Source organism: Lycium barbarum, chromosome 3, assembly GCF_019175385.1.
Source record: "Lycium barbarum isolate Lr01 chromosome 3, ASM1917538v2, whole genome shotgun sequence".
NCBI classification, from domain to species: domain Eukaryota; kingdom Viridiplantae; phylum Streptophyta; class Magnoliopsida; order Solanales; family Solanaceae; genus Lycium; species Lycium barbarum.
The window spans coordinates 1020676-1042524 of NC_083339.1; the positions used below are offsets into that span (position 1 = coordinate 1020676).

At 33.8% G+C, this 21849-nt stretch overlaps 2 protein-coding genes across 2 annotated transcripts; both read left to right on the forward strand.

Moving 5' to 3' along the window:
* Positions 1-4796: 4796 nt before the first annotated feature.
* On the forward strand, positions 4797-10883 carry LOC132633630 (fatty acyl-CoA reductase 2, chloroplastic-like). Its single transcript, XM_060350158.1, has 9 exons — positions 4797-5729; positions 6035-6138; positions 6287-6486; positions 6592-6692; positions 6807-7002; positions 8413-8574; positions 8672-8753; positions 9425-9813; positions 10545-10883. Exons 1-9 carry the CDS (start codon positions 5399-5401, stop codon positions 10708-10710), a joined length of 1731 nt encoding a protein of 576 aa, XP_060206141.1. The 5' UTR covers positions 4797-5398; the 3' UTR covers positions 10711-10883.
* Positions 10884-12321: 1438 nt separating this feature from the next.
* LOC132633631 (fatty acyl-CoA reductase 2, chloroplastic-like) lies at positions 12322-17254 on the forward strand. The gene is made up of 9 exons (XM_060350159.1): positions 12322-12646; positions 13401-13504; positions 13701-13900; positions 14019-14119; positions 14385-14595; positions 14820-14981; positions 15087-15168; positions 16009-16397; positions 16934-17254. The coding sequence occupies exons 1-9, from the start codon at positions 12322-12324 to the stop codon at positions 17097-17099; spliced, it is 1740 nt and encodes a 579-aa protein (XP_060206142.1). The 3' UTR covers positions 17100-17254.
* Positions 17255-21849: the final 4595 nt, after the last annotated feature.

The following is a 21849-nucleotide window of genomic DNA, read 5'->3' on the forward strand; positions in this document are numbered from 1 at the left end:
ATACGAACCATGGGACATCATTTGTGCCTACCGAATTGTGGATTGGGTTGAGAAAATCATGAACCACCAACCCAACGTCCTAACACATGAACTAGTGCCTTTTGTTTTTCTTTTCTTTTCTTTTCTTAGTTTTCTTTTTTATTCTAGTTTAATTTAGTTAACTTCTCTATTTTACTTTTGTTTACGTAGTTAGAAGTAAGTGTGGGGTTGGTTCAACCCCAACTTAGGTGTTAATCGTAAAAAGGCCCGAAAAGCTAGAAAGGGGGCAACACAACTTCAAACTTGGAAAATATCGAAATAAATTAAGCGTGGAGTCATTTCACGACCCTTGTGGTTTTGGAAGTTAATTTAAGTTTGGTATGGTGTTGTTTTGCAGGAAAAATGGTCCACCCACGAGGAAAGGGAAAATCTGTCTCCACCTCCCAAGGAATAAAGCGAACCCGAGCAAATCCCACGCAAGGGAAGAAGTCGGTAAAATCCTCTTCAGGGGTAAGAAAGAAGGAACTCCCATCCCACGAGCTCAAGCTGGGAGGCCTGTGCCTGATCTTATTGTGGGCCATCGTACTTGGTATGCGGACTTTGCCAAAGCCACCCCGTTTGGATATATGCACGAGCGGGCTATTAACTTGGCTACTCTAGAGGTGAAATACAAGCATGTGCACAACAAGCTTGTTGAGATGAGGTGGGTGAAAATCTTTGACTCACCAGGGCCGTGCAATATTGACTTAGTGTTGGAGTTCTATACAAACACTAAATTCACTGGAGGTGAATTGCCGGACGCCGTGTATTTGAGGGGCAATTGGATACCAATTTCAGCTTCGACCCTATGTGCTCACCTTGGCGTTCGTGACTATCCTATCGAGCCATTGGCAGAATTCATCAAAAGGCTAGACTACAAAGCGATTCGAGAAACCTTGTGTGGTCCTGATTCTAAGACATCATGGGCCTGCTATGCTGGAAAGTACAGGAAACACAAGTACTTGAGAATGAGCAATTTCTACCAAGACGCTCGAGTGTGGTTGCATATCTTGAACTATCGCATTTGGCCTTTGGAACACTCTTCAGAAGTCTAAAAAGAGTGAGTTTGCATTATCTACTTTTTGATGACGGGGCAGTCGGTCAACATAGGCCATTTGATGCTGCAAGAGATGAAAAGGGTGTGTGAAAATTCACCTCTGAGATTGAGTTTTGGCAACACTCTCACCTCATACATTTTACACTTTGGAGAGGAGTTGCAACAGCCATATGACTGAATCTTAGATGCACCAGAAGAGGTGCTGGACATCTCAAATGTCAAGGCACCCGAACTCAACAAGAAGGTGAATCTCACGCTGTCCCAAGAGAGACAGGGGCAGTCCACTTTATTGGCTCAGATGTATAAGATGGCCTTGTGTGCGGGTGAGCAATTTGATATAGATTTCTCTAGTGTGTTCAAAGAGACCCCGCATACTCCATATTCTCTGGCTATTATTGGTGGTGAGACCAGGTTGCCAGCTGACGAGGATGCGAACTCGTATGACCTGATGATGGCAGACATTGAAGCTGGGGTGGAGGTGGAGTCACACTTGGCTTCGGGAGAAAATGAAGAAGACGCTATGGAGGTTGAGCTAGAGAATGGCGAGGCCGATGATTTAGATGATGATGACTAGGCCCTAGTGGGCCCCAGGGAGTATTTATTACTTTACTTGCGCTTGTTTTTTTCAAATTTATATGCATTGAGGGCATTGCATAATTTTAAGTGAGGGATGGGAAAATACGTCCCTGATTTGTATCAACATGTTTTGAGGTTGTGGATGATGATTAGTATGCCTTACGATTTTTTTTAGTTTTGCGTCTTAGTGTCGAGAAAAAAAATAGAAAAAGTTCAAGAAAAAAATTCAAAAAGATTTTTATTTTTATTATTTTTCTTTGATAACTTCTTAAGTCCCTCATTAGTAGGCATTCATCATCCACCCCCTTTGGTTTTCTTATGGCCTTGGTTCTTTCCCGAGGGGGGGGGGGGGGCTTTGAACCGGGCGTAGGTAGATTTTTCTTTTATAGTCATGGAAAGGGCTTTTCCCGATGACGGGTGGATGACAACTTGCTTGAGGGAAAATTAGTCCTTAGGATATGTGTATTCAAATGCTAGGTGCACGGGTTAGGTGAAGTATTGGCATATGAGTGATCTTGATTTTTTTTTTGTGAAATCATGCCTTGAAGTTGTATCACTTTTCTTGAAAGCACTTACAAATTGTTTTTGATTGACTCGTTATGACCCACTTGGCATTGTTGATTTTTATTGTTGTTTGATTCGAGGGATAACCGGATCCTTCTTGCATTAATTGTGTGTCATGTGTGTGTAAGGTTTTGCATTTGTATCCATGTTTGGTATTGACATCTAGAACTTGCCCTGTGTATTCGCGAAGCAAAATGAAATTCGGTTGAGCCTAGAAAATGATAGAGGTGTTTCTTTGATTAGTCACTAAAAAGCCTAAAACGTTTATCCTACCAACTTATAAATAACACCCTAGTTAACCCTTTTGAGCCTTTAGCCTTTTCTTTGATAGCAGTTAATTAGCCTTCACCCCTCGTTCTATAAAACTTGATTTTTGATCCAAATACTCTATGAGCACTTTAATCATTTACATATATAATGGGAGTTGGGATGTGAATGAAAAAGGGGAAGTGTTTGTTAATTGTAATCTAGGAAGAATATGAGAGCACCAAATGAAAAGAACTAATTCACTTGTTAGTTAGGAATTGAAAAAGAAAAACAAAATCTGGAAAAGACAGAAAAAAAAATGTAGCGAATTTTTTTCCTTTCTAACTTTTGTGACTTTTAAAAGAGTGGTGCTTAAACAAATAAAAAAATGGGCGAATTGGGAGAAATTTAAAGGTTGGTTGGTATTGAATAAGGGCTAATGAAGAAATTGTGCAAGAATGATAGAAGTGTATGTATTAAAGTGCTTAGGGAGGTTAGTCACTATTATCCAAATAATTCCTACCCATCCCTTGGCCTACATTACAACCCTCAAAGTCCTACTTGATTCTAGGTTCGTCTTACTTGTATTAGTAGAGTGGTTACGCTACGGGCAAGCCTATGGTATGTCGTACTTTGCATGTGATAATCTTTGTGAGAGTGAGTGTAATTAGTGATTTTATGTCCATTGATTTAAACATATGTGATTCACGAGAGATATGGACTACTTTCTTGTGGTGAGGGCACATAATTAGCAATAGAGTGGTGAAGCATTGTTTTCTTGATCATAAGGCTGCTTACATGCTTTAAAGTGGTGTCGTTGGGTCAATTGGTTTTAAAAGTGAAGTGGTTTTCAAGAAGGTGGTCATGGGTGCTAAAAATGAGGAAATTAAATCTTTGGCATAGCTTTCATAACTTGGCTCATTGTTTTGATTTTAAAATCCTTCTTTTGGAAATAGTCATACTAGTCAAATCCCGTTGCAGACCTGTTTGAATGAGTTGAGTTAGAAGTGTAGCCTGGTGTTGGTTTGTATTTGCTCGAGGGCGAGCAAAGTCTAAGTGGGGGCTGGTGATATTTGGCACAAATATCATGTTTCGTGTCATTTTTACATCCTATTCTTATGATTTTATTGCTTAATCTATGATGAAATCGCCGTATTTGGGGCTTATGTTGTTATATTTCATACGTATAGGCACGATAAAGACAAGCGATGGAAAATCGGGCTAAAAGTGGTTGATTTTGGAGCATATAATGATTATACGAGGTGACTAGGTGAAGACCACAAGTGACAAACTAAAAGAGAAGAAAAACTGGACTGAAGGAGGCATATGTGCCAGACCCGGAGCATGGATCCAGCACGTGAAAAACTAAACTGAAGGATGCATATGTGCCAGACCTGTAGCACGGGTGCTGGTGAAGTTCAAGCTGCGGGAAAGTGAAGGCCTGCGCTGCACGCGCGTCGCGGACTGGGCACATTTATAATCTGAAAATCACTAAAGGGTTCGTGCTAAACCCGCGACGCGGGGCCAGCACGGATGAGCTCAACCTGTCCGAATTTAATTAGGATTTTGTCTATTCTTGAGTCATTAAATTCCTAGACTATAAATACGTATTTTAAGTGTTGAGAACGGCATGCTGAGATACTTTGAGACAAATGTAAGCCGTCATTAACCCTTCCTTCCCCGTTTTTACTTTTATCTTCATAAACCCTAAGCTAATCATGAATTCTTTTATCTATGATCGAATCATGAGTAGCTAATCTCTTAATTCTAGGGTTGTGGCATAAGACTTGAAAGTTGGTTTGATAACAATTATTATTTATTGATTTTCCATATTTTGGGTTCCTTATTTATTCTTGATCTTACTTGTTTGATTATCTGGCCAATAGTTAGACACTATTTGTGGCGTGTGAATTGAACTAGGGATAGGGAATTTACATGCGTAATAAGAATAAATAGGGCTTGTTCGATATAATCGTTTCGCTAATGAGGATAGGAATATACCCTTTAGCCCTGCTTAGTTGAATACGGAGAAGTAAATGTGTTCTTATTACCTTTGATGACCATAGGGATATAGGCGTTATAGTAGTATCTACAGGCTTGTAAGCAACTCAAAAGATACTCATAAAGTTATAATTAACCCGTCAACTAGTAACCCAGGAAATAAGATAGGTGGAATTGTCTGAAGATCAACTGCATTGTCGAAAGCCATAACCCTGGAACTTTCTCTCATCTGATAAACCTTACAATTTTTGTCGAAATACTCTCAGTCACAAAAACACCCATCACAAATTATTTACTTTTTAGTTTTAGTTTAGTACAACAAACATCTTGATTTTCAATTTCTTGAATAGTTTCATTCGAATTTGAATTAGCTTAACAGTAGAATCTAAGTCTCCGTGGGATCGATATCTGGACTTAACAATCTATATTACTCGTACGATCACGTATACTTGCGTGTGCGTTTGGGAGCAACAACTAGCGCAAAAGTTATTGTGTTTTGTCGAATCCATATAATAAACTGTGTATTTGCTTATCTTGACCCATACAAAAGAATCAGGCCCGAGGAATATGTTGAAAATATCATTAAGCAATTAAAATATGTTCGATCTAACAATTTAAACTATTAGACGATATCGACACACGCTTTAACCATCTCTCCGCTAAAATAAAAGAAAAAGAAAAAAAAGATACCTACAGCTTTAACTAGCAACGTATGAATTCAAATTAAACAGGTCATTGGAAAAAAAGATACGGTCAACATCATATTACTGATACTCAACATGTGGTAGTTGTTATAGCTTTGATTGGAAAAGACAAGTGCGCACATCAACATTTTTTAATTACTGTCTTTACACTCCCCTAGCTAGCTCTATAAATAGAGAAGATTATTTTAGCTCTTATCCCACATCTTCTCTTCCTTTTTGGCCAATTGCCAATATGCTTCTCTTCAAAAATATTTACCCCCTTAATGCAGGGGACCCAACTAAATTATGTTCTAAAAATTATCTTTCTCCTAGCTTTGATCAATATAAAATTTCATCCTTTGATAATGAAAAAATAACAAGGAAAATAACATGTTTGTCTTCATCTTTTTCTTCTCCTCATGATCAATATTTTCCACTTAAAGCAGTCACTGATGCTGCAGCCATAACCATGGAGGATGAAAGAGTAATTATAGCACAAAAAGCCAATAATGGTGTAGGGATTATTGCGTTTTTTGAAGGGAAGAACATTCTTGTCACTGGTGCTACAGGATTCCTTGCAAAAGGTCGTTTTTATATATACTAAATTAGTAACTACAATATTAAGAATTTAATTGTAACAATACAGTTGTATACGTGTGACCTATAGATCACAAGTTTGAAACGTGAGCCACTAATGCTTGCTTCAGGATAGACTACCTCCATATACACCCTGTCGGGTGCGGTTCTTTCCCAAACCCAGTGAATATACAGGATGCTTTGTGCACCAAACAACCCTTGTTACTCTTGAGAGATCTGATTTTATAGTCCATTACAAATGTTATTTCAGTTATATAACTTTAAGTGATCATATTGCATTTTGTTTTTGCAGCTCTGATAGAAAAAATGTTAAGAACAACACCAAAGGTTAACAAGATCTATTTGCTCATTAGGGCAAAGGATGAAGAAGCTGCATTTCACAGATTAACAAGTGAAGTACGCTTTAAGAATACCTTGACTTCTTTATGTGTTTACTGTGTCATATTCTGACTTTCATTAATAAAAATTATGGCTCTGCCACTAGCTAGCCTATATAATGCGTGAACATACTATTTACCCCTTGGCTTTTTTAAAAATAAATCAGATTATGGAGTCAAAATTATTCAAATGCCTAGAAGAAATGCATGGTGAATCCTACAAGTTATTCATACAAAATAAATTGGTTCCCGTGGTTGGGAATATATATGAGCCAAATCTTGGTTTGGATAATATTACTGCTCACAAAATTGCTCAAGAAATTGATTTGATTGTTGACTCTGCAGCCATCACTGCATTTGACGAAAGGTAAACTAATTCACCTTTTATAAACAAACAAATAAATTATTCTACTGGCTAGGATACAAAATTTAATTAACGAAACTATTTTTTTTTTCCGTTTTATGCGTTTAGGTATGACTTAGCTCTTGATGCTAACGTGAATGGTCCGTATCAACTCATGATGTTTGCAAAGAAATGCAAGAAACTTAAACTTTTTATGCATTATTCAACTGGTATGTATATTGAATATTCTTCAATAAAGAGCTTTTTATTACTAATTACATATGAATTTTTTTAAAATAAAGGAATTAATTAATGTCTTACTTATTTATTTTTTTCCTTTGAAGCATATGCAAATGGTGGAAGAGAAGGCTTAATTTTTGAGAAGCCATTTACCATGGGAGAAAGTTTAACAAAGGAAATGATCACTTCAAATGTTCCATCACTGCATGTTGCCAGAGAATTGGACCTTGTTTCAAAGTTGAAGAGCACTATTAATAATAATGGATTGGAGCAAAATTTGAAAGAATTAGGAATAGAGAGGTAATTTTGCTCTTTATTTTTACGTTGTCTTCAGCATGTTTTTTCATCAACATGAGTTGTGGTGGAATGGTTGACATCCCTCCACCATTAATCAAAAGTCTCGGGTTTGAGCTCCTGGAAATGGGAAAATTTCTATCGGAAGCACTGCTCCCAAAAATGGGCCCTGTAGTGCGCAATCAGGATTTGATCGGGCTCCAATGCGGTTACCGCATACCGGGTGGAAAACAAAAAAAAAAAAAAAAAAAAACGTGCAAGGTAAATTTTTTAATGGGTCGTCAAACACGTATGTGAAATTATTTTTGATGACGATGAGACTCGAATCCAAGATCTCTTATATACTATAGTTCCATATCGAAGTATTGTCACGATCTAAGCTCATGGTATATATTATCACCAACAGACCTCGCAGATTTGTTCCTTGGCCATTAGGTGAGGTCAACTTGGTCTCTAAATCAAATCATTCTTGCACGTGGACCATAATTAATGTTGTACATTTAAAAATACATACCTATACCATAAGGCCATTATATCATACAGAAAACTTAAATAAAACAGCAGTATTCTAGATTTAATTTTTTTCTTCAAAATATTGATTTCTTATAACATGTGTTGCTCAACTAATTGTTGTAGTATCTGATCCTCCGAATACATTGGGAATCGCATTGATTTTCTTCTCTGTTGTAAATAAAGGTTCCTCCAGTTCCCACACTAGATCTTTAATAGAATCTCAAAATTATGTCCTAAACATGATACAAAAATCATGCTGCATATCTTTGATATCATAATCACGAGCTTTATATAATTTTGAAGTCATGCAGTATGATATCATAAATAATGTAGTATGATAATGTAGTAATTTAGTTTTTCTTTTATTTTTTTATTTTCCAGGATAAGTGTGTTGGGGTGTTGTATATCATTATATATCATACCCCTGATGTACATACACAACTTGCAAGCAATCTAAGCAAAAAGAGAATGTTAAATCTAGTTAGCTTAACATTTTCCAATATATATTGTGTTCTATCTATACAGTTTAGCTTACAAAAAATTTACCTTAAGTAAATTTACTTATTCCTAACTTTGAACACACTTGTCTTTTTGTCTGCTCTTCTTTAAAGCCCTTCATTTTCTCAATCATTAGGATGAGGAATTCATCTAAGGTGTCAGAAGCCTGCTAGTCCAGAAATCTATCAGTCCTTTTCTTTGATCCACCCTCATCGACTCACTCTTTGTCATAAACATCACAAGTGTATGACCATCTCATTTAACCTGTTAGAGAAAACACACTTTATTTAATTTAACTATGTCATCGACACACACATAACTAATTTTCTTTATCCCAGCTTAATTTATGTATAACTCGATCGAGTCTCTTAGAAATAGCGGATATTTTTTTTGTTAACCTTGCAGGGCAAAGTTGTATGGATGGCAAGACACATATTCATTCACAAAAGCCATTGGTGAAATGATCATAAATAGTATGAGGGATGAAATACCAATACTCATTCTTCGTCCTTCAGTAATAACAAGTAGCTATAAAGAACCTTTTTCAGGCTGGATACAAGGATTTAGGTATTGTATTTTTTATTCAGACTTATTTTTATCTTATTATTAATTCACCTAGAACAACTGATTGTTCAAGTTCTTTTCTTCACTCTCTGATTATTAGGACAATCGACCCATTAATCTTTTTGTATGGAAAGGGGGAGCTTCCTTGTCTTCTTGGTGATCCAGATTGTCTTACTGATTTTGTAAGTATATATTTCAATAATGTTTAAGTTATATGTATCATTAGTATAACGAATTTTATTTGTTACAGTAGGTTATCCATCTTATTTTCTTTTTTTGGTCGAACAAACTGTATTTTAATATAAATCTAAACGTTTTAAGGAGGTTTACATGTAGATATCCTTTGGTGACGTGATAGTGTAAAAAAAAAAAAATATTCACACTGACAACATATTTAACTTAAACTTTATTATAACTACTATTTACTCACTAGTCCATTTAAAAATAATATCACCTTTCTAAATTGAAAACTAATTTGACTTAAACTTTTACATTTTTACCCCCAAAGAATAATTTTTTATAGCCACAAAAAAGTTATGACTTATCACTACAAAAAAAAAAAAGGAAGAAGGAATAATTAGCTATGAAATTTGCTAAGCTGTTGCTAAATAGCTCATAACTAATTAATAGGAATTTTTGATAATCTTTTGCAAATTCGTCATTGAATAGGACTAGCAACAAATTTTTGTTGTGTAGCGACATATGTTGTCTGTCGCTATTTTTTTTTTTTTTTTTAGTGTATTTAAGACCTCAAATTTCAAAAATCTTTATTTATTTTTTAAACTTCATGTTCAGTCTAACATATATACACCTTATCTTTGGCATTATGTGACCACTTCTTCACTTGATTTAGGTTCCGGTTGATATGGTTGTAAATGCAACAATGGCTGCAATTGCAAAGCATGGATACTTGCAAAATCCAGAATTAAATGTCTATCATTTGGCATCAACATATTTGAATCCTGTCTCATTATCTCAGATTTTTGACTATTCTTATGATTTTTTCCATTTATTTCCTTATGTTAATTCAAAAGGAGATAAAGTTGAGGTTAAGGAGATGAAATATTTTGACAAAATAGCAAACTTTTCAAATTATATCTGGGAGGTACTATCCAAGGAGCATAGAGTACAAGATTTAACTGAGAAAGAGCTTTCGAGGATTCAACTGCGATTTAAAAGGAAGGTGGAATATTTGAAGCATTTCAGCAAGCTCTATGAACCATACACATTCTACAAAGGATGGTACGTGTTATATTAATTTTAGCCTGTTTTTAAGTGTGTGATTATTGGTCTCTGTATTTTCTATAATTTTAATTTATATGTGTTACGCACCTTTCTCTCTTTTGTGTGTTTAATGTCTTGTTTTATATATATATATATATATATATATATAAACAATTTTTTTTTTTAAAATTCAACATCCAACATGACATGTCTAGAGGCTTAGGAAATCACTTGAATCCAGTAGCATTTTTTACTCAAACTCTCTGTGTGTGTATCTAAATTAAAAACTTCACTAAATATCTATAAATATTTGACTATGAACCTAGTTATTATTATAATATTAACTTGATGTCATTGTAGAAACCTATAAACTTCGAATCTTGGATCCTCCTCTGTCCTATTTTATGTGATGACTTCTCTTTTTAGTTTGACATTTTTATCTCAGAAATGTAATTTGATTTTAAACTTTCCATTTTACTCTTATTGAACTGGTTTATAGCAGCATATCTGTATATATTTTATTTTAGACTACAAATTTTAAAAAAATTTCTATAAAAAACTTTTGTGTCTAGTCAAATATGTGACATAAATTGAGAGTGCGTAATTACTGAAACATGATAAATAGATGTGTAATTGCTGAACTTAAGTACAATATAGTACATGTGACTGATCAACTTATTCGTTGATTCTTTAGGAGCAGACAATATTCTTAACATTATGTATGTATTAATAATGACTCCTTTTGCTAGGTTTCACAATGGCAACGTACGAAAGCTAATGGGAGAAATGTCTGAACAAGAGAAAACAAGCTTTGAAATGGATGTGACTAAAATTAATTGGAGAAATTACTTTCTAAAGACACACATTCCTGGTCTACAGAAAAATGTACTAGAAGGGAGAAAGATGCGTTCTTAATGTTGAACCATTTAATGCTATTTGCTTAGTTTGTACTTGTGTGATGATAAACATGATTTCAGATATTTCGTTTTATATAGAGTTGTCTATTGAATACAATTTGAAGGACATGACGTACTCTTACTCGACTAATTTGGATTTGTGTCGGGTAATAGTGGAGCCATGAATATTATCGTAGGGATTCAAAAATTTTGAACGGGTGACCTAAAGCAATTTTTGAACTACATTTTCTACTAGTTTGAAAACTCTTCTAATGTTAAGGGGATTCATAGTTTATATCTGTGAGAATTTTTTTTAATCCTATTTACGCAATAAAATTTTCAAATGAAGGAGATTCAGTTGAACCCCCTTTTCAAAGGATGTGGCTCCGGATTGTTTTCATTTAATTAGCTTTTGAAAATCTACATCGCATTACAAACAAGCAACTATACCTCATCAGTCCCAAATAAATTGGGGTCAGATATATGAATCCTCACTTATCACGATACTCCATTTAAATTTATTTCATGCCAATATTATGCAGATAATAAAGAATTATGCAGATAATAAAGAATTATTGTATTAAATAGTCCATAGCCAGCAAAACTTTTTAAGAATCCATTATTAATTCATCGTTAAGTAGAATTAGAAACAAAGTTTTATTGTTTAGTGAAAGAAAGTTGTCTGCCGCAAATTCTTTTTATTTTGTTGTAATTATAGTACGTGACATTGTTCAATCTAATTCCTTGTTATCCTTTGGTCCTAACAAATATAACGAGAAGATATGTAGGATTAGTTTAGGTTTTCTTTTTAGGAAGAGTATAATACTAGCTCTTTACACTTAGCATATGCTTTGACTGATTTAAAATGGTTACACTTTTCAATATGGTATCAAAATAGACAAATGTAGTTGGTTAGAGTCTCACTCCTATTCATGATCTTGGCCCTCAAAAAAGAATTAGGTCCGCACATGAAGGAGCGTGTTGAATTCAGTATTAAGTAATTAACAATTTGCTCTCTCTAACAGTTTAAATTTTTCGATGAGATGGTTACACAATTCAACATGGTAGCTAAGCATGCGAACGTCCTAGTTTCGAGTCTCCTCGTTGCTCGTTATCTTGCCCCATAATAACGAATAAGTCTCACACATGAGCGATCGTGCTGAAGACACTATCGAGTAATTACTTAAAAAATTGTGCTCTCTAGCAGTTTACAATTTTAAATGAGATGGACATTCTTCAACATGGAACCAGAGTGGGAGCTTTGAAGACATGATCAAGTAATTAAAAAAGCTCTCTCTAAGAGATTACATTTTTAAATAAGATCGTCATACACTTTAACCATTTCTCTCCAACCAAAAAAACAAAGAGAACACAAAGCTTTAATTGGCAAGGTTATAAGAATTCAAATTAAATAGGTCTTAAGGAAAAAAAGATATCGCCAACAATATTACTGATACTCTAACATGTGGTAGTTGCTAGCTGATGGTAAATACAAGTACACAACCAAACAGCAGATCTTATTTGTTGTCTTTGCACTCCCTAGCTAGCTCTATAAATAGAGAAGATTATTTTAGTTCCTATCCCACATCTTCTCTTTACTTTTCTTGTTTTTTTTTTGCCAATTGTTAATATGCTTCTCTTCAAAAATATTTTTCCCCTTAATACAAGGGAACCAACTAAGTTATTTTCTAAAAATTATATTTCTCCTGGCTTTGATTATAAAATTTCAACATTTTTGAATGAAAAAAGAATAGCAAAAATATGTTCGTCTTCATTTTTTTCTTCTCCTCATGAGCAACATGTTTCAATTAAAGCAGTCACTAATGTCGCAACCATAACCATGGAGGACAAAAAAGAAATTATAGCTCAAAAAGCCAATAACGGTATAGGGATTCTTGAGTTTTATGAAGGGAAGAACATTCTTGTTACTGGTGCTACAGGGTTCCTTGCAAAAGGTTATTTCAAAATTTTGATATATTTAATCAATGATAAAGCTGTTTCCGTGTGACTTATATGTCACGGGTTCGAACGGTAGAATCAACTACTATCGTTTGTGCATGGCTTCCTACATTATATGTTTCGTGTACCGGGCTACCCCTCTTACCCGCAGAGATTTGGTTTTATAGTCTATACAAATGTTATTTTAGTTATATAACTCTTTCCACGTGAAATCAGTAAAAACTAGTAATACAGAAAATCTGTGAATAAAACACCGGTAATTTTTGAAGAATTATTTTTTCTTCTATTGAAATTATAAGCAGACCTAGGAGATTCTTGTCACTGGTGGTACAAGGTTTCTGGCAAAAGGTTTACTTCATTTAATTAATTAGCTTTAGAGAATCCACTCGCATTTAGTATCTTAGGAAAATTAATGAGTAGACTATTCACATTTTTTTTGGGGGGTCTGAGCTACAAATATGAGGTACGTTTTAAATTTGCAATATTTTCTTAGTTATTACTTTGTTTTGCATATGACCGGTTAGCGTTGGTTGTACCTGTAATTAACTTTTAAATGACCTAATGATGTAAAATTCTGTTAATGTATTTCAGATTTTTGTAAGATTACAAAATATGATGGTACCAAACCATATAGTAAGAAATAATAAACACCAAAATTGTAAATACTTGCTTGTTTTTATTATTTATCATCAGCTTTAATTTCTTCATTGTAACATATTTTATAAAAAACAACAATTGTTTTTCCTGCAGCTTTGATTGAAAAGATGCTGCGAACAATATCAAAAATAAACAAGATCTACATACTCATCAGGGCAAAGGATAAAGGAGCTGCATTTGACAGATTAACAAGTGAAGTATGTTTAAATATGTTTTCTTACTACGGGAAAAAAAATGGAACTAGTTGCTACTCCTATTCAATAACATATTAGTGATAGATTGTAAAGAAGCCTGGGAGATACCGGCTATTTAGCGACGAAGTTCGTATCTAATTTCTTTTTATTTTGTAATTAATTGTGAAATAATTATTTATATACCTTCTCTTGTCATCAGATTATAGAGTCAAAATTATTCAAATGCTTAGAAGAAATGCATGGCGAATATTATAAGCCATTCATACTAAGCAAAATCGTTCCTGTGATTGGAAATATATATGAGCCAAATCTTGGTATGGATATTATTGATGCTCAACAAATTGCTGAAGAAACTGATTTGATCATTGACTCTGCAGCAAACACTACATTTGATGAGAGGTTCTTCGTTTTTATTTTTCCCTATAAATTATTATTATAGAGGATAGACAAATTAACAAATTGGTTTGTATGAATTTTGTGTAATTAGCTTATAATTCCCTTGTGATATTTTTTTTAGGTATGATTTAGCTCTTGATGCTAATGTGAATGGTCCATATCAACTCATGATGTTTGCCAAGAAATGCAAGAAACTTAAACTTCTTATGCATTATTCCACAGGTATGCATTTGAATATTCTTCAATAAAACATATGTTTTGTAGATGAGTTTGTCACACACACACAACATATAGAACTTTTAACACCACCACCTTAAGTTGCCTTCCAACAACAAGTTAAATCTTCATTGCAAGCTGCTATAACTAGTTATATTGAACTAATGGTATAAAGATTTTTAGGCGGTTAGGGCATATACCTAAACTCTTTCTAGATATGATTTGCATTTAATTATACAATAACAAATTAACTCATTTATTTTCTTTGAAGCTTATGCCAATGGAGAAAGAGAAGGGTTAATCTTGGAGAAACCTTTTACCATGGGAGAAAGCATAACAAAGGAAAAAGTCACTTCAATTTCTCCCTTTACTAATTTTCCTTTACTGCATGCTGACAATGAAATGGACTTAGTCTCAAAATTGAAGAACAATATTTCAAACATTGGCTTGGAGCAAATAATGAAGAGTTTAGGAGTTGAAAGGTATTTTCTGTTGTCATTACTCCTAAAAACTCGTAAATTTCTGACAATTTTTCTAGAGAGGTCCATCGGAAATATGAGATTTCCAACAAAATGTTCGTCAAAAAGACGCCAATTTTTGAGGGATTCCTCTCAAAAATTTCATCAGAAATTCACGTGATTTTAATAGTTGATTAATTACATAAGAAAACAGTTCACTATTAATTGATGCTTATTTAATTAAATAGGGCAAAGTTGTATGGATGGCAAGATACATATGCATTCACAAAGGCAATTGGTGAAATGATGATAAATAGCATGAGAGAGGAAATACCAATACTTATTCTTCGTCCCTCAATGATAACAAGTAGTTATAAAGAACCTTTTCCAGGATGGATACAAGGATTCAGGTGCCAATAACATATCAAAAAATATCTTCTTTGTTTGTAGAATTTTATTTTAACAAGGAATATTGTTTCTTACTTTATTGTTGTCTCTCTGTCTATCCCTCTTAGGGTAATCGACCCTTCAGTTTTTCTATATGGAAAAGGGGACCTCCCAGGATTCCTCGGTGATCCAGATACTCTTCTTGATGTGGTAAGTATACTTTTTTGTGGGGAATTTTCAAAAAGGTATAGCTTTTTAAATTATTTACGCCACGTATCCCAACATATAATATTATACAACGTTATATCTGGGGGAAGCATTATGCATAATATATCAACCTTATAAAGTGTATAATAGTGTATAAAGGTATTTATACAAAAATATAGGCTAAATCGGGTGTTTATACTCAAACTATAGGCTACGTGACATAAATATTTTGAAAATTAGACATAGTGCGCAATTTTCCCTACTTTTTTCTTCTATTGCTTTTAGTTTTATAATTATATTGGGTTGAATTGTGTGATCATCTCATTTAAAACCTTAATATATTTGCAGAGAACTCACTTTTATTTACTGAAGTATATCTTTCAAGACGGCCCTTCACATGCGCCTATTCTTTTTCCATGAGTCAAACACGTGTCTCTTTAATAAGGGGAGGCGGTGAAACTTGAACTCTGGACCTCTGTCTACTATGATGCATATTGAAGTGTACGACCATCTCATTTAAAAGTTTGAGTTATTAGCTTAAAATACATTTTTATTTACTTAATTATATTTTCAATACGACGTCCCTTTACATGGGGGACATATTCTTTTTTCATGGGCCAAACACGTGGAATTTCTCTTTAATAATGGGCTGCGATAAGACTCAAACTCAAGGTCTCTGCCTGCTGTTATACCATATTGAAGTGTGTGACTATTTCTTTCTAAACATAAGGTATTAGACGAGACATACTTTTATTAACTTAATTATATCTCTAAAAGTTAGGATCTAACAATAATATTAAGTTACTTTTTTGCATTATGTGACAACTTCTTCACTTTATTTAGGTTCCAGTTGATTTGGTTGTAAATGCAACAATTGCTGCTATTGCAAAGCATGGATATTTGCAAACTCCAGAGCTAAATGTCTATCATTTAGCATCAACATTTGTGAATCCTTTTTCATTATATCAACTTTTCAACTCTTGCTATGAATATTTCAATTCATTTCCTTTTGTTAACTCAAAAGGAGATAAAATTGAGGTTAAGGAGATGAAATATTTTTACAATATATCAGACTTTTCAAATTACATTTTGGAGGAACTATCCAAGCAGCATAGAATACAAGATCTAACTGAAAAAGAGTTATTGAAGATTCAAATGCGACTTAAAAGGAAAGTGCAATATTTGAAGCACTTCATGAAGCTCTATGAACCATATGCTTTCTACAGAGGATGGTATGATATTTCCTAATTTATATGCATCGGTGTAAATAATCTTTTACTATCAGGTCACTCCAAATATATTTATAGAAAAATTTCATGAAATTTGAATTTATAGTCTTGAAAATAAGGCGAATTACCTGTTACTCTATATATAAAGTTGACCTAATAATATAAAAATTATTTACTCTGTCGATGAAAATAGAAAAAGAGTGTCATTATCTATTCAGGGGTCTATATCACCCTAAATATATATTTTACAAAATCATAATTATTATTTTATATGTTTCATTTTATGTAGTACTCTTTTTTTTTGTTTAAATTTATTTGTAAAAAAGGAACATTTATACATAGAAAAACAATTATACTTTAAACATTACATTTATACTTAATGACAAGCTTTTATAATCATATAAATATCATGGTATGTACAAAGTCAAAAGTAAAAATCTTTTTGTAGAACTTCGATGCCAATTAAATACCACCACATAATAGAGTAAATTTTGTTTGTGCTCATCAATCTGTTCTCTCTTTGTTTTTCTTTTTGCAAGGTTTCACATTGGCAATATGAGGAATTTAATGGAAGAGATGTCTGAAGAAGAGAGAAGAAGCTTTGACACTGATGCATCAAAGATAAATTGGAGAGATTACTTAACAGGAATTCACATTCCTGGTGTGAGAAAAAATGTATTGGAAGGCAAAAGAGTACCTATGTAGGGGAAAGATAAAATTAACATTATGTTGTCCTTGTGTCACTAGGGGTGTACAAGAGTTGGTCTGATTTGGTTTTTATCAAAACCAAACCAAATCTATTATATCGGTTTGATCTGTTCGATTTTATCGATTTTTTCAGTTTTATTTGAATGCCTCTATGTATGACAAACTTCCTGTTTCCTTTATTCTGAAGTGAAAGAAATGGAACTAGTTTTGAAATTTCATTTGAAGAGTTGTATTAACTGTGTTTTTACCCTATAAAAACATGGTATAAAATGCCTTGGTATAATTGTGAAATGGCATGAGTCTATGCCAACATTAAGTTGTATATAATTGCTCTCAGTTAATAGTTGGGTTGAATAAATGATACAAATTTGTCGTATGTTAATAGTTAGGGGCGGATTTTTAGGGTCCGCTGAGGGTGTTCGCCTCGACCAAATATTATATATATATGATATTTTTTTCATTTTTATGTACATATTTAGATTTTGAACACCCTAAAAACAAGAGAAGAGGTTGGTTCATTGGTCTAGGGTGTTCAAAATTCACCTTGAGATTTTAAGTTCAAATCCCAGTCACTACATTTTTATTTTTTGAACTTCCTCAGTGAAAATCTTAGATCCGCCACTGTTAATAGTAGGGGATCAAATATGGCGTCCCGTTACCGAAATGAGGGAAGCTTAACATCTACTTGATGCCACATATCTTACAATTAAGTCATATTTTTTTTTCAAATGAAGGACAAATATGAACCTTTTGCATAATCCATGGGCATGTTTGACCCTCCGGTTAAAAGTTGAAAAAACAACTTCTACTGCTGTTCAAAATTACTTATTTCTTCACTAAAAACTTGGTCAAATACTTTTTACTTTTCAAAAGTTTGACCGAAACATGCTATTAATCAAATAATATTTATAATTAATAATTACCTTTATTTTTTAGTTGAGTATTTTTTTTTTTTTTTTAATAAGCCATCACCATTAGGCTGTGGACCTATGGTGTGGGGGGTTTGGCTTGACCCCTACCATGTTAATTTAAGTAATTAGATTACAATGATTAGAGGGGGACATGGAACCTTGCCTCTAATCTACAAAAGAAGATTGAAAGTCAATCTTAAGGAAAGAGGCAGCCTATACAAATCTCTTTCCGTGATACAAAAGGTTTTTTAACTAACAAAGAAATTAGATTTCTCAACTCTTCTTCTAAAAGTAGGTAATTGCCATTGATCCAGTTGAGCCAGTCCCTTTGCCTCGCCAGGTAAACTGTCGTGAGAGTAATATACGGACCTGGTTCTACTTGATGAAGCAAGTTTAGCAAAGTAGTCCGCCACAGAATTTGCTTCTCTGAAACAGTGCAGGAATTCAATATTAGTGCCCTCCACATTCTTTAGGATCTTGTTGATTATGTGCTTGAGTTTCAAGTTTCTCGAGTTCTGTTTTGTGAGCATGTTGGCAATGATTAGCGAGTCAAGTTCCATTTGAATATCATTTATGCCATTACTTTTGCACCAGGAGCTTCCAAATTCAACAGCCAAGGCTTCCGCATGGTTACTGTTTTCACATTCGACTGGGATAGAGAATGCCATGACCAGTTTTCCGTGTTCGTCTCGAATAATCCCTCCAATTCCAGCTCTTTTAGAAGTACTACAGTAGCTGCCATCAGTGTTAACTTTAAGCTTGCCAAGCTGCGGCTTCTTCCAGCAGATTGGAGTACATTTTTGCACTGGCTTAATTCTTTCCGCTGTCGCACATGTACTGATCCAGTTGCCACCGAAGTAGATGTTTGGGACAGCAACGTTTAGCGTAGTTTTGATGTTCCATACGGTCTGATTTTCCATTCTATATAATGAAAATTTTTTTTGGTCTCCAAACCTGCAAGAACTCCAATTTTTCCAAATTTCCCAGCATATCATAATAGGAGCAATTTTATACATAATTTTGTGTACCTTGTTGTTGGCTGGTTGGTTCCACCATTGATGTAGCAGGCCATTAATAGGAATGTGTTGATGATTAATGCCCAAAGGGGCTCCAATAAATCGCCAAATGTGATCAGCTGCTTGTCCCTCCACAAATACATGTTGAATGGAATCATTTTCAGGAATAGTACAACATATACAAGTAGGGAAGCCTTGTTTTCCAAATTTAGCCACTGCTTCATTGAAAGGAAGCTTCTTGTGAATCAATCGCCAAGTAAGAAAGGATATTTTAAACGGGATAGAACTATGCCAAATATTGTTTAAAAAAGGCATCTTAGTTCTATATCTTCTTGAAAGGTGCCACGCTGAAGTGTTTGAAAAGCAGCCATTCTCTGTTTTATCCCATATAGCATAATCGTCACTATCTTCTTGACCAGTGTCAATTGTGCTAATGTGAAGAGCAATATCTCCAGGCAACATATTGTACAATTTAGTCATGTTCCATCTATGGTTTATCAGGAAGTGTTTGACCATGACTTTGTTGCCACCACCAGTCCTGTAATCAGAGAAGAAGTCAGCTAACGGACCAAAACCAAGCCAATTATCCCACCAAAAATTGCATTCTCCTTTATTGATTTTCCAGGTTATACATTTTTCAGCCTTATCCCTAGCTAACAAAATACTCTTCCATGCTTGTGAATTCCCAGGGACCCATTTTTTCTCCACTGGATGTTTCCTTTTGCAATATTTAGCCACTAAGAAATCAGCCCATATGGATTTGATGGTCCTAAATCTCCACCATCTTTTTATTGCCAAAGTATATGAGATTTCTTGCATTCCTCTAATGCCTATCCCATCCTCATCTTTAGGAAAACACATATTACTCCAAGAGCTCCAGTGATATCTCTTTTTACCTTTTGATGCCCCCCAGAAGAAGTTGTTCATATGTTGTTCAATGATCTCCAGAGTCTTCTTAGGAGGGTCTATGGCACTTAAGGTGTAGGTAGGGAGAGCTTGAATAACACTTTTAATCAGCACCTGTCTTCCCCCATGGGACAACATGTTACCTTGCCATCCATTGATTCTTTTGATGATTTTGGCCACCATGTTATCAAAATAACAGATTTTTTTTTGTCCAACAAAAATAGGGCATCCCAAGTAAGTAAAAGGGAAATCCTTATTCATAAAACCAGTACAATTTCTGAGCCGATTAATCCCTATTCGTTTGAAAACTTTGACACTTATTTTGTAGTGGAGAAAATAATTTTACTGTTTGTGGACCTGTAGTTTCATAAAGCCTTATATTGGGAAGCAGCAAAACAGACACAACAACCTTAGAAGAAGAATTCGTTGATGCAAGGGAATTTACTTCTGATATCTTTGAAATTTTAGTTATTGGCAGTGAATTAATTAAATTGGCTTTTGTCAGCCTGTGGATTTGACAAAGAAAGCTGGAAATAGAAACAGTCACTGCATCAAAGGTTAATTAGGTATTCAATGTCCATGTACTCTAGTAGGTGACGTTATTTTTCACTTTTCAACAATACAAGTTATGCAAATGTAGAAATTATTTATATAGGGATTAATTATACAAAAATCGTTTGTGTTCTTGACTTCAACCAACCCTGCTCAAAAGAGTCTAGTGACGAGGGATTTTTATGTTAAAAAAAAAAAAAAAAAAAAAAAAAAAAAAAGAACGATGTTAGTGCAATAAAGTGAAAGTTGAGTGGCCATTCATGAAATTGAGCATCCATGGGACTTTTTTTTTAATACTCGAGGTGTATGAGCCAGCTTACGCACACACCTATTAGCTCTACCAGTGGATGTATCAGGTAACTCTGTCCATAGAAGTTTGCAAATATGAAAAGAAATCACCTAGCGTTTTTGTCTTTATAGCCTCATAATTCTCAACTTACTTCATTGATAACTAAGCAATAACCTTAGATGTCACCTGGGGGACATTCACATTTTTATGTATTTGAGTTGCATCTTATAGATATGATTTTGTTATTGCTATTTATCCATTTACGCATTAATTTAAATATCAACAGCACTTGCAAATTTTTTTGCGTACGTCACTGTCCAAGATTATGAGCTTAATTTTATTAAATACTCTTATAAGCTTTGTTTCAACCATGAACGTTGGTGTATCTTAGTTGGTGGTTTCTTTAAATCAAAATAAATATCTTAGTTGGTGGTTTCTTTAAATCAAAATAAATGCAACTTAATTCAGAGTACTATATTCATTATAACAAAACCAATAACCGTCCTTTCTAGCAGAATAAAACTAGGGGTGATCGAGACATCACTTTCATGCCACTACTGGAGAAAAAACTACATCGTTCAAAGACACAGAAAAAGTAAAACTAAGAATTCAAAGACTCTCTTCCTGAAAGAAGGAATTAGAAAAATTGAAAGGTCCAAGTACTTTGGAAAAAAAGGCTTTGATACTACTACATCTCCAAATTCTCCCAGGGCCTGTTTGGAAAGCCACCTGGTAATTGGAATTGGTGTAATTACTAGGGTAGTAATTACACGACCTAATAATTACACAGTAGTGTAATTACCCCGACCTATTTATTTGTCATAACATAATTACAATATAATTACAAGCGTGTTGTTTGGTTGCACAAGTGTAATTACACAGTTAGTTTAACATAAAAATAAAATTTAATTATAAAAAAATTAAAATTAATATTTAAAAAATATTTGCCTTCATAAATGATATTAAATTATTTATTTAATAACACTTTTTTTCTTGAAAATATATTAATTAATAATCATATATTTGTAACTAATATTGTAAAAAATAATTGATATATATTTTTCAAATTAATA